At 41.6% G+C, this 13,547-nt stretch overlaps 2 protein-coding genes and 1 long non-coding RNA gene across 3 annotated transcripts in view; 2 read left to right on the plus strand and 1 right to left on the minus strand.

Moving 5' to 3' along the window:
• The window catches only part of LOC134092751 (protein phosphatase 1 regulatory subunit 1A-like), a 27,265-nt gene extending 21,392 nt beyond the window's left edge, over nt 1-5,873 (plus strand). Inside the window, exons 3-7 of the mRNA XM_062545805.1 lie at nt 593-630; nt 1,484-1,547; nt 3,201-3,401; nt 4,562-4,675; nt 5,008-5,873. Coding sequence (XP_062401789.1) covers nt 593-630; nt 1,484-1,547; nt 3,201-3,401; nt 4,562-4,675; nt 5,008-5,060 — 470 coding nt within the window. The 3' untranslated portion in view covers nt 5,061-5,873. The remainder of the gene's footprint in view (nt 1-592; nt 631-1,483; nt 1,548-3,200; nt 3,402-4,561; nt 4,676-5,007) is intronic.
• A 3,620-nt stretch (nt 5,874-9,493) lies between these two features.
• LOC134092752 (uncharacterized) lies at nt 9,494-11,372 on the minus strand. The gene is made up of 3 exons (XR_009940259.1): nt 10,491-11,372; nt 9,931-10,012; nt 9,494-9,551 (listed from the first exon to the last, which is right to left on the minus strand). It is a non-coding gene; the product is annotated as an uncharacterized LOC134092752 (long non-coding RNA).
• A 797-nt stretch (nt 11,373-12,169) lies between these two features.
• col2a1b (collagen, type II, alpha 1b) overlaps nt 12,170-13,547 on the plus strand; it is a 140,510-nt gene continuing 139,132 nt past the window's right edge. Inside the window, exons 1-2 of the mRNA XM_062544951.1 lie at nt 12,170-12,202; nt 12,803-12,857. Coding sequence (XP_062400935.1) covers nt 12,170-12,202; nt 12,803-12,857 — 88 coding nt within the window. The remainder of the gene's footprint in view (nt 12,203-12,802; nt 12,858-13,547) is intronic.

Consider the following 13,547-nt stretch of genomic DNA (forward strand, 5'->3'; position numbering starts at 1 on the left):
CAGCCATTACGGCAGTCGGTAGGCCCCCCTGGGCAGCACGGCACTCCACGGGTTCTGTGGCCACTGCTCCCGCCACCGCTGCTGCTGTTGCTGTTGCTGTTGGTGACAGAGACAGATGTCTAGAGGGGGCATGGGGCATTAAACAGTCTGGGTGGCGGCAAGGTCACCTCCGTGGAGAGAGGAGGTGGAAGCAGCAGCAGCACCCTGCGACTGCCTGACAGCTCAGGACTCAGGGGAGCGCATATAGGGGACTCTCGAAGGACTGCTCCTGTGAAATGGGTGTTTGTGTATGAGTAAGCGTGTGTGTGTGTTTGTGTGTGTGTGTGTGTGTGTGTGTGTGTGTGTGTGTGTGTGTGTGTGTGTGTGTGTGTGTGTGTGTGTGTGTGTGTGTGTGTGTGTGTGTGTGTGTGTGTGTGTGCATGTGTGTGTTTGTCTGTATTGCATATCAGCTCATAGAATTGATGCTGGTATTTCTCATTCTTTGAAATGTAATCCTTTAAAAGGTGAATGTAATGACATGCATTTCACCCAACACATGTACTTGACATTTATGTTCATGTGTGTGCGTTCTTTTTTTATTATTCCTTTACAGAGATTGACGAAGACCGTCTTCCCAACCAGCTGTACAAGGTAAAATCATATAATCCTAATCCCATTACCACTAAGAGCCCATTATACCTGCCTGCCCGTCTGAATGCCACAGATGTTGACCTCACTGAACTCAATCTGGTGTCTTTACAAGCCAATTCTGTAGGCTGCCATATACAGGGATATAATAGGCCATAAACCTTTACATTCTTGAGTATCCTCTTCTGAGGCTCATTTCCATGATGTTTGTCATGGGAGTTAAGGGAAATTCAGCTTTGCCATAATTGACAGCCATCACATGTCTCAGCTGCAGGAAGCTGATTGAGTAGAAACGCTTGATTGCTCATACTGTATAATTGGAAGCTCTGATTACTGTTGGTTACACACGGAGGTTGGGTACTTAAACACCGCAGGTGACAACAACACACAGGCTGTGCTCTGACTAGAGCTCTGTGCCCCAGAGTTAAAATGGGGCTATGAGTAGGATCTGATTGTCTTGAACATACCATTAGGTCCAAGACACCATCTGCCTTCCATTGCCTTGTTTGTGATACGTTACCTTTTGTGACACAAAGTGGTATGGTATGGTACAAGCAGGCTGCTTCATATTCACTTGAAAAAGACACGTCTCTGTCTCAATGTGACTACCCTGGTTAAACATGAAATAAAAATAAATATGTATAATATACATATGACATTATGTCAATGATTATTTCTTCACAGTATCATATGTTGCTGTTTCTAGGTCATTTGTGACAAATCTAAAAGCCCTAGACGTAGCCCCTCACTGTCTCACTGTTATGATGTGCATGTAACATGTAACTATGGCCATGTGATATTGACTTGTCTGCAAAAACTGAAATGTTGTAGAAATGTTGGTTGTATGTTTTCACAGCAAGCCTTGTTGAATTCCCCCAGGCAGAGGAGGAAGGGGGCGCGAGGGAATCCTACCATGAAAGGTGAGGCACTCCACTAACGTCTCCTGCCTTGTGGCTCAGAGCTCCGAGTCTATTGATGAACACATCCTGCAGCTTTACACGGCATTAGAACATCAAACTGATATATTAATCAGCGCTTGCTGGTGACACTAGAGAAGATACACTGTGTTGATTTGCTCTGCTGTACACACCAGCCCTCCCAGTGCTCCTGATGTTTGATGGGTTACAGCACACATACAAGAAGCTAAGAACAAACAAGTCATCTATTATCTGTTGTGTACGACGATGCAGCAGTGAGGCTGTGCTCAGAGGGCCATGACAGTTTAGATTTCCATTAGTAAATAACTAGTTTACTGTGTCTGGCCACGCTCCCTCTTTGGTTTCCATAGTACCACCAACAAAGATAGGAACTGGGTGCTTTGTACTGCTGTGCTGGTACCAGCTCTCACATGCATTTATTCATGAGTCATAGTGATCTATAGTGCGCCATTGAAATGAATGAGCGCTTGATAAAAAAAAAAAAAACATAAATTGGATGCAATTCAAAGGGACTTAGATGTGGTGTCCCCTTAAGTGAAATGGTTTGATTGCACATGATCCGTGGATCTGAGTAAATTGCCATAATGTTTCAAAATGGATGCCATCTTCCTCCTTCTGCACAAGGGTTACCTCCCTCCCACATCCTTGAGTAGTCTGTTCATCTGGCGCAATTTGAGATAACACTGCAAAGTCTGTGGAGACAGTGAGAGGCAATATTCTATGTCATTTATCTGAGAGGACTATATTGCATCAAAATGCTTAGAAACCAGACAAGAGAAACTGTCCATGACCTGTTTTCTTTCTATTGGAAAACACTCAAGTCAATATTATATTCCGTAAACCAGGTTTTTTTTCTTCAAAAAGGTTAATACATTTCTTTTCATGTTTTTGAAAATGTCCTTGAGACGTGTCTCTCCATGATTTCATGCTGTTGAAACCTCCATCTCTGTGAATAGTAAAGTGCACCATAAAATCTCATTCTTCTTTAGTAATAGATTCTCTCTATTCTTTAGCAAAACATGACATGAATTCCATCCTCCTATATTCATTACTCCTACACATACGTACACACACACACACACACACACACACACACACACACACACACACACACATACACACATACACACACACACACACACACACACACACACACACACACACACACACACACACACACACACACACACACACGCACATAGGTGCATATGTAAGTACACATGTGCATGTACGTACACACATGGGCACCTCCAGGAATGAATGCTATGATACGCACACCTACAGTATCTACCTGTTATTCTCGCTCTTGCTCAAACAAAAGCTGTGTGTGCTTATAGTTCTGCATTAAGTTGATTTTGGTGATGTGTTTACTTTACAGTAATGATAATGGGATACTGTGCAGAGTTGGGAATTACTGTAATGATAGGCCAATTTGGTGTGAATACTCACACAAGGGAAATTCTCTCCTGACGGTACGCACAGTGCGTACACATTCCTCACATAATCTTTGTGAATACCACTCAGTTGTACTGTAAATACCATACAGCTGTTTCAGTGTATAGTATCTAATATGGGGATATCTATTCTGAGTCTTCTTTGTGTTTGTGTGTGTGTGTGTGTGTGTGTGTTTTGCAGAGCTTCAGTTCCTGGTGGAGCACCACCTGTATCGCCAGCAGCAGGGGGCTGACGAGTGCTCCTCGGAGAGCTGTCTGTCGGACCGGCCCAGCCCTGACGCCATGCCCGCCGGGGAGGAGCTGCCCGAGGACGAGGAGGCCTGGAGCACCGGGGATAAGGCCACCAGCGAGGCCTTCGAGAAGCTGCGCTGCCAAATGGAGGGTGAGGAGATGGAGGAGGAGAAGGAGGAGGAGGAGGAAGAGGAGGAGGAGGAAGAGGAAGAGAGGGAGAGAGGGGGGAGAAGGAGGAAGAGGAGGGAGAGGAGGAGGAAGATAGAGAAGAGGTGGAGGATGAGGGAGAAGAGGAGAGAGAGGAGAAGAAGGAAGAAGAAGATGAGGGAGCAGAATGAGGGAGAGAGGAGGAAAAGGAGGGGAACGTGAAGAGAGAAAGGAGTAGTAAGAAAAAAGAGGGATTACTGAAATGAGAATAAGAGTATGTGTTCTCTTCTATTCTTCTATTATACTCCTGATGCATTTGTAGGTACACTGCCGAAGGGTCCGTTCCTTTGTAAGGATTGCTCATCCTTCCTCCCCATTGAGAAGAGGGGGGAAATGGTGAATAGACGGGAGAGGAAAAAATGAATGTGATGGAGAGACAGAGCAAGTCTGTATGTGTGTCAAAAGAAAGAGAAAGAGAGAGAGAGAGAGTAATGAGGAAAATGTATAGAAGACAAGATAGAGAATCAAGGTCATGGCAGGCGAAGCCCTGGAAGACACAGCAGAATAGGAGAGGGTAGCATGGAGAGAAAAAGCGAGAGAGAGGATAAAGAAAAACACATTTAATGGAGCAAGAGCCTTGGCAGCCTCGCAGATAAGAGTGTGCCAGCTGATTTAAGTTGGCCCTAGTAACAGATAGAGTGAGCTGTGGCAGAAATGGCCCCTGTGGTAGAAGGACTGGAAAGACTGTAGTTACAACCAGCTTATTCTTTGCCTTCATTCAAAGCACTTTGATTGTCTTGGTATCGACCACAAAAAATCTCTTGTCAACACATGATAGTTGAACATAATTATGCGCCTTGGCAGATGCAGAAAGAATTCAATCAGATTGTAGAACTTGGCAAATTCCATCAGCATCATCTGAAAAAACATATTGGAGTTGAAGAACAACTCGAGGAAAAATGGAATACTGGCTAAGGAAATGTATATTTAATCACACTGTTGATTGTGACGGTCCAAGATGAAAAGGAATACAACTATACAGTAATGGGCAATTGTTTATAGATGTAAAATTCATCTTGTTCCCAAGCTTTTTTCATTACCCTGTAAATTCTGTTTGAACCAGAAAGATGCCTTATTTTTTTTCTGGTGGTTGTTTTCTTGCAGAGTTTTCACGGGAGAGCCTGTTAGAGGCTGCTGGGGGTATGGAGCTTCCTCTGTCTAAGGAGGAAGTGGCCCCTTCTGCCTCCACGGCAACGTCAACACAAAACACGCAACCAGGTAAATTCCTCACTTTTGTTGAGTAGGGAGTAAACCTTGCTGGGATTTTTTTTTTCAAAGCTCTGATGTGATAATGTGCTGACCTAGATATTTTCACACATTTGAATGCAATCCTCCGTAAAAAAAAACAAAAAAGTTGCACTCTGAGAATCAAAATGTGTCCCAGTTTCTGTTGCATCCCTTTGAGAGATGAGAGAGCGAGAGACAGAGAGACAAAAAACATCAAACTGGATTTTCCTTGTTTTCCAACCTCCATTCTTGCTCCTTTGTTGTCTTCTGCATTTTTATCTTAATGTAATGCACACGCTTGTGTCTGTATTCTCCATCCACAGACAGCACCGCATCTGAGGTGACACAGAAAACCAGTGTGGAAAAGGAGCAGTAGGGTCCTTGGGAAGATGCCACTCTGTTCGGATGGGAGCAACCCATTAAGATGGGATCTTTTTTGACTCCAGTTTTGCCTTACCAGAATTGGAGGAAGAAACCATTATGGCATTTATTTCTTGTTTGTCATGTTTGTTTCCTGTTTTGACAGTTGGTTTATTTATTTCTATTCTCTTTTTTTGTTCTATATGTTGTATAACACTTATTTGCTGTAAGTAAAATGGTCAAGCCTTGAAAAACAGGGTATAATTAATATTCCTAAATATTTATTTTGACACGCTGACTTTGTTGTTTTATGTGCAGCACCTTTTTTTCTGCCAGATGTTACAATTTTAAATAAGTCAAATAGACGTGAAAATGTTTAACCTTAAACAATAATTGTATTGAGTTTATTTTCCAGACAATTGTCATATCGAATTTATTTTGCAGGAAATGTTGATTTTTTTACAGTTCTTTAAATCCACTAGTTCTGCTTGCAAACATGCAGTATCACTGCATCTCAGAGTCAATCCACTGTACTGTCATTTACACAAGGAGGTAGGGCATTCAGGGTCTGATTTAGATCTGACAGGAGTCCAGCACACCAGATATCCATTTCTATGCACCAGGGGCCTCATACAGCTGTGTTATCTGGTAAGGCTCAGAATCCATCATAGTTCAGAGAGCGTCAAACTGATCCATCTGAGCCCCTCGGGGTTCTCAGTGAAATTCCGACCCAGCTGGAGTTCTAGAATCTCACCCTGAGAATTCTGACTCAGCTGGAGTTCTAGAAGCTCACATAGCCCTGCCATTCACACCACAATATCTCCTGATCTTCCATCAGTAGGCTATGAAGTACAGCTGTAAAGTCATTGAAAAGAGCTGTTCTCTTTTTACATTTATCTTGTTGAACAAAAGAACTTTGTTGGAGGGTGCAACATGCTACAGTATATTTAACGCATGCATCCAATCAGTTTGTCCAATAAGTAATTTCCCATGCAGTGAACATGCCACACTTCACTACACTCACACATTACTGAACATCTGCTATTAGCTACTGCAATTTCTGCCTGACATTTTCCTATACATTTTACGATCTCAAATTCTCTTCTGGACCAATAATAATAGTCGATGACTATGATTAGGTAATATCTCTAGCCAAATGTTATGTTTTTTTTGGACCTTTCCCTTCATCCCTCTGTTCCTCTCTTTGACACACATAAGCACACCTAGACACACAAAGACAAATGGACACACAAACACGCACACAGACAGTGCAACCCTCTGATTTATAGTGTTAGTTTAATTCTTGTATTCATCCTTAGCCCACCAGTTATTATCAACTACAATTGGCCCATAGGGCCATCTTATGTTGTTTGGGGTCCCGTGCATCCTCAGTAAAATGCAATCATAAGGCCACAGGCTCAGTAAGTACTGTAATCCTTTCTCTTTAAGCTGAGGCGAGACTACCTGATACAAAAGAATATAACACTGAATGCATTTCCAGATGACTAAAACCATTTAAGAATTAAAGTATGTTTTTTGAACCTTTCTATTGAGTAAAACATTGTCTATAATAAACGTTGGGTGATTTGAAGTGGTAGTATTATTGCTGGTATCCGTTAAAAGAGGCAGCCAAATTGCTTTCCTCACATCACGGCAGAAATGGGGACAGCTCTCATAACGACACACTCTTGAGGCATGAGGATGGAGAACACTGCTCGAAATGTACTTTTTAAAAGCAAAGTCAATCTAATGCAGAGGCTCCAAAAATATGGGGCGGGCCCCCCAAGAGGGAACGGGGAAGGGGGTCTGCTCAGTTATAGAAAGAGAGAGTGCGGGGTGGAATGAGAATCCTGAGCAACCTACTGCTGGAAAAGATAAGGTGGCAGTGCTCTTACCTCATGAGGTTTTCACAGAGATGGAGTAATCACCCTGACATTCTCACCTCTACTTTACTTAAGTCCATAGGGGAAAGCCATAGACCACAACATATGATGTACTTTGTCACCCTGTCCTTGTGATGTGCCATTTGTGTTGCATCAATGGCCATAGTGTTGTGCAGGGTCAAGCAGTCTTAAAATAGAAGCATATAAATTATTCAACACACAATGAGCAGTGAGCATAAAACAGGATGGACATAAATATTTCACAATATGACTAGCAGTATATGCCCTTATTTTTATACACACAATGCGTTGTGGTTAAACTCTGATCAGTGAAATTTGCGTTTTACATTACCTTATAACATTCCAGCTACTTATTGCCAATTGCCAAAAGGTTGATATTAGTTAAAGAAATTGTTACCATATCCTACGTGCAAAATAAAGTAGTTTTTTAAGCTTTTATATAATTTTGATGGTTCCAGAGGTGCAATATATAGATGCACAAAGTGCCTTTCCTGATGTGAATTTCTAAGTGGAGTCAAATCTCTATTCTACTGTACATCCCCTCCTACTGGAAAAGGAGGGGAACACAGCATACCTTTGGTTTCCCAACTGGTATTTGAAATGCAGACAGGAGGAAGAGCCCCTGATACAAATCTAAAGAAAACGAGTCAAACTGATGGCCTGAGCAAGTCAGTCAAAGCAGAGAGAGAGAGCAGAACACATTGATTTCATTGATCACATGCTGACCTTTTCTTGCCTTTGCAGTTTGATTGTCCACGTCTTAGAACAAAGTGGAAAAATCAAAACGTAATCTGCAGCAGGTGGAGTTCAATCAGCTCCTGCTAAAATTACATTTTAGATAACAATTACAGGCCACTACAGCGTCATTGTGAAAACACCACTTTGTTCTTCATCTTGTCAGAGATAAGAACAGCATTAGGAAGAGTTGAACTACGCGGTTCTCCTTTTGAGGCAAAATAAACAAAGACAACAACAGCAACAGCCTGTTTCCATGGATACCTCACAGATACTATTCATCTTCTTTTTTTTATTGCAGCGCACAGCAATGCTTAGTCTTAAAAATCGCACACAGCTGATGAACAGAACACCCTTGATACACAAAATCTATGTTTATTTTAATATTCACATCACTGTTTGATAGGCACGTTTAAGAGACTCCAGAACGACCTGGTGGTATTGGAAACGTCTCACTCTAAGTCAGATAAATAACAGTACAAGCTGTCAACCTGACAGTTTCTATTAAGAACTAAAAGTATAACATGACCAGCATGTCTAATGTGTTCTCCTACAGCTTGTAAATCAGAGGTGGTACGCTGCTCTTATCACAGGAAAAAAAGGTCTACGCCTACAACCACTACCTTAGTCACTTTTGCATGTTCTCACTCCTGATGCAATATCTGTCTCACTGTGTGTGGCACAGGAGAATTCAAAGGGTAACCTGTGCTATCAAGGCAGCTAGTGGTACGCATTAGTCTTACATGTAGATATATTTAGTAAACTCTATTGCGATATTTAGATCTTTTCCTAATCTGGATCAGTCTGATGTCAAAATAATCCCATAGTACACCTAAAACAAATATGTATGTCGATATTCAAAGGCAAACTTGGTGGTGGATATTCAAGTACACAAACAGTAAATCCTTCGAACTATGACTGTTTCAGATAGCATATTTAGACAGGGCATTCTTGCTTGTCAGTTCAGGATACTGACCAGACCTTGTGGTCTGAATGTGAAAGTTCACTACTGTTTAGTGTTGTTTACAGGCCGCTCCTGGCAGCGTTCTCCCGACAGGTTCTCCTCTCTCGGAGAAGAGTGCTCCTCTAGGGCACTCAGATCATTGGCTCCTGGACGGAAAAAAAGGAAGAAGAAAAGTTGAAGAAAAGTTAGAGAAACAATGTGAATGGAACGTGTCTCTCAGAACACATCAATGCATTATATTCACTTCTCTCTCGTCATCATTTTAAAATGGATCGAAGCCCAAGTGCCAATGCATTGGGACGATGGAAAGCCACATGTGTCTTTGTCATTTTAAACACCTGCAACCTGTGTAACAGTGAACGTGTCCTTACCGTTGGACTCACTTTCCTTCCACATAAACTTATTGTCTTCTGTGTGGCGTGTCCACGTTGATCTGAAGCTGACAAGCTCTGCCGTGATGTGAGGTAAGCTCCACTCCAGGCCTCTCGAACTCTCCTTCCATACGGAACTACAGAAAGTCAGAGAGGATATTACAGTACTGTGGATCTAATCACCATCCAAAGCCAAAGCATTTTACAGTCACTGAAAATATTATTATGGGAAGGTAATTGGCATTTGGCAGCATTGTCTGCTTGGTGGTAATTCAGTATGATTAATGAAATTACTCTGAGTTTGGTGCAAATAAATTGTGTGTGATATCAAGATTATCGGTCACTGTTGATTATACAGAGAGACAAACATGAGTTGAAGTCAGTCAGTGATGCTGCTCAGTGTAGGCTAGCCTACCTGTGTCTATTGCAGGGGTCCAGAGGTCCAGGGTTCTCTTGAACCAGAGGAATGACTATCTTCTCTGCCATATCCGTCAATAAGGAGAATGTTGGGTCCACAATAAAGTCAATGAAGCCTGAATGCATTAGACATACAAACATGTTTTGTGATTATTTTCTGTGGGAATTATTGTAGTTTTATGAAATAGGCATAATAATAGGTAATATTATTTACACAAGTGAAGTCGACTTGACATTTCTATGGCATTGTGCCAGCATCATGCATGTGCAATATATTTATTTATTTCCAGTAGGCAACTGCCTGTCATATGTTTACATTCTGTGGTAGTTTTCCTTCAAATGGTTTTTGTTTTAATTCCTTAGTATAAAAAGTAGGCTTTTTTTTTTTTTTTTTTTTTTTTTTACAGAGTAGGCCTAGGTCAAGGCTTGGGCCTCGGGTAGGCTACTTGTGTCCATTAGCAACAACATTGACTGTATCAAGGCAAATAGTCTTACCTATTTGAGACTGTGCTATCAAGGTGCTGTTGCGGTCACATAGTGGTGAAAAAGGCAGTCCCAGTTCTGCTTCCTTGTCGCCCTTGGTCAAAGAATCACAAAGGTAAGTACCACAATTTACTTTAAAAACGGAGATAAGTCATTTAGCCTACAAGTTAGGCTATTTCTCAAAACACTTCACGTGGCAGTTTGCCTCCATCTTTACCAAGGATTTTCAAACGCCTACATTGCTCAATTTTATGTGAGCATAGTTCAAAATAATCATAGGTTAGTAGGCTAATAGATACATTACATGATATTGAAGTTTAGGCATACTTTTGTGTTAGCAACGTAGGCTATTCGAGTTTAGTTATTAGGCTATTTAGTTGAGGCTAGTGGTGATCTCTATTGCATGAGGCGCGAGAAGTCTTATGGACGGAGTATTTCATCATATTCTAACAATACAAGAATCTGAAAGGCGTATGTGTGAGTAGGATACTTATAACCTATAAACACATTAGTTAAGCTTGCTAGCTAACTGGCAGCTGTGCTTGTTAGGGGTGACTGCAAACTGCTCTCACCAAGTTTATCAGATGTTAACAGGCATATTCTAAACTCAAGTTCCTCTTTCAAAATAAAGCTGTCCTAGTTCTAAAAATAATGACTGTTCTACGAAACCCCGACATCTACATCTGTGACTTTGAAGAGGTAATTTTGACTTCTAAGATCAGTAGAACTGAGGCTCATTTTGCCTACAGAGCAACTTTTTGAACACAGTTCAACATGTTACTGGGAAATCACATGACCAGTTCCCATCCTTCTAATTGGATTCCTGGGGCAGGTTCCAGTGATTAAAATCAACTGCTGTTAACTGCAATTAATGCTGTGATTAAAAATTTCAGATCAAAATGTGACTCTAATAATAACTCTATAAATACCAATCCGAAATGGCCCAAACAACAGCTAGCCTACTGTAGCTCGCCCCGCCTTCCCCCTCTTATCTCTCCTGTGCAACAGAAATAAAACTCTCCTGACCACATCTCCTTGGTGATTGGCTGGTTTGTTATGTTTGTTGTTTCATGGTCCAGGCTGGACCAGGCTGGTTTTGTTACCGCTTTTTGAGCCTGGGTTTTTCCACAGAGCAATTTTTTAAATTATTTTTTTTAAAGGGACACTTCACCGATTTGCATTAAGCTTTGTATCTTTAGAACCAATTCAATGTTGGATTTCAATGTTGGACTAACTGCTTTAAATGATGTAAAAATCCTAATTTTTCATCATTGAAAGCAGGAAGTCCTATTCATGGGTTTTATTGAAATCCGTATTTCTCCCATCTCAAGGCAAACTGAGGGAATGATGCACGACCATTCAAAAACATGACTGGTTTTCTAAAAATATATAGCTTAATGCTAATCAGTGAAGTGTCCCTTTAAGCTCAGACAGCTAGCGGATGGTGAGGTGATGTTTGCTTTAGGCGTGACAAAAAACCCGCGTAACATCGCTTAGAGCACCTTTATTTATACCTGTCTGAAGAATTCCTCCATGAGCGCTTTCGTCCAGCGGGAGTGTAGCACCCAGGGCTTAGTGGGATGGCTTATGTCTGCGGTGTGAAGTAGGAGGGAGAGTGCTTTGGGCTTGTCTATTCTGCTTGAATAATGAATACACATAGACAAACAGTGTAGAGTTAACATGAGGATACATGGGACAACTTTTTGAGTAATGTTGCTTTGCAACCAGTAAACCAGTTCCATGTGTTCTGATTGGATGATCATAGCAGTTTGTCTACAGATTTAAAGATAAAAGATAAAAAGATAAAAAAAAAAAAAAAAAAGATAAAACATCTTGCTGACTAATAGGGCTATCAGTGGGAATGTTCCCAAACAACATTGCTGAAAAAGTTGCTTCAGAATTATCAACCAGGAATGTTGGTTAAATGATTGTCATATTGTCTTCATCTGCATGGCTTTACAGGGCTAGATGTTAGATTTTGAAAGGGGTTGCAAGCTTGGTAACCAGGCCAAGAGGTTTTGGTTGCCAAAGCCAACGAAATAGGGCAACCAGGGGTGATGAACTGGTTTCCACTTGTAACAATTTGGTAGCCAAGGGCAACCAAGCAACCATTAATGTCAAGCCCTGCTCTTAATTTATTAAGTATCTTAAGTAGATTGTGAATCATGCAGTGGACAGATTGAGCTAAACTCACCTCTCTTGCTGCTGCAGGCAAGTCTTCATTACTTTTACCTGAGCAATGTGACACGACATGTCTGTGGCCAGCACCATCTCAATGACAAGAGTACGAAGCTCTCTGTGAAGAAAACACACACACACACACACACACACACACAAACACGCAGTGTTAACAAGAGAGACAAAGACAGAGACAGAAAGTGGTGTGGTCAACCGCACAGTGTAGAACTAACATTGTTTGCTTCTAAATAACTTTGAAAAGAGAAGCCCATGTATCCATTGTAACATTGTGTCCATTACTACCCCCCTTTATACTCCCCTTTATACAAATTACTGACAAAACGCAAGACATATGCCAGTTAGCAGCTTGCTCACTTTGCATCACATCTTGCTTTCAGTGTTGTGCTGTCAATTTATAGTAATGGTGATACATTTAACCATCAAAGAGAGACAAACCACCATACCCTCATGGTTATTGTTGTTAACAAATATATAATTTCGCTATTTGTTTTTCGGTTTAGCTAGCTATTCATTACTGTACATCTGTTCATCGTTTTACTCTTCCAATAGAGCACCCATAAATAAGCTGTCTGTCAGCTCCACAGCACTTACATCCACTCTTCCTTGGACAGGTTGGTGAAGATGTTCATCTGGTCATCCTGGAGCAGGCGGAAGGTGGCACTGAGGTGGTGGCTTTCCTGGACAGAGCGATCGTTGTAGATCATGGCTAGCTCAGACCTGCCCGGAACGATGGAGAACAGGTGACATTGTAAAGATGTTATTATTCCTCTCCCCATGCAGGACAGATCACAACACACGATCTGATGCACTTAATTTCAGCCACAGGTATTTGATCCATAATCATTTCCTCATCTCTGTAATTATCTAGCCTGGGTGTTCCCATGCTGCTTTGCGCGCAATTTCATTCACACTGCAAAGGCAGCCTGGAAACTACCGCCCTAATTTTTGCCTGAGATAGGGGACCAATCACAGAACAGGGGGGGAAGCAAGACGATGGTGAACTATGCACAGACGCTTTTGATAGACATCCGTGGTGGCCAATGAACGGATCTGGGCATTTTTTCAAATACGAGAAAATGAACGTTTGATTGCCAGACCACGTCTCATTGAGATGTGGTCGCGTCAGCCAGGCTAGTAATTATCAGCAGTGTTGGCAACAAACATGCTATACTTTATTTGTAGAAGCAGCTATGTAATGTGTGCTGTTGTCAATTGAGAACATTTCTGATATCCAAATATAACTGCTTCAATGCTCTTCATGACCTCAAATATGGGAAGTTGGTATTCCCCTTGGCCCTGACTCTTGTACATGATATTACAGTTTCTGTCTCTTGCTATTTAATGAAAATTCCCTTTGATACTCCGCTCACTTCCTGGATGCTCACACTGGTTGTTTGGCCTTGAAAACTCGCCGAGTCTCTGCTGCAAGA

The sequence above is a fragment of the Sardina pilchardus genome, chromosome 9 (assembly GCF_963854185.1).
Source record: "Sardina pilchardus chromosome 9, fSarPil1.1, whole genome shotgun sequence".
Taxonomy (NCBI): Eukaryota; Metazoa; Chordata; class Actinopteri; order Clupeiformes; family Clupeidae; genus Sardina; species Sardina pilchardus.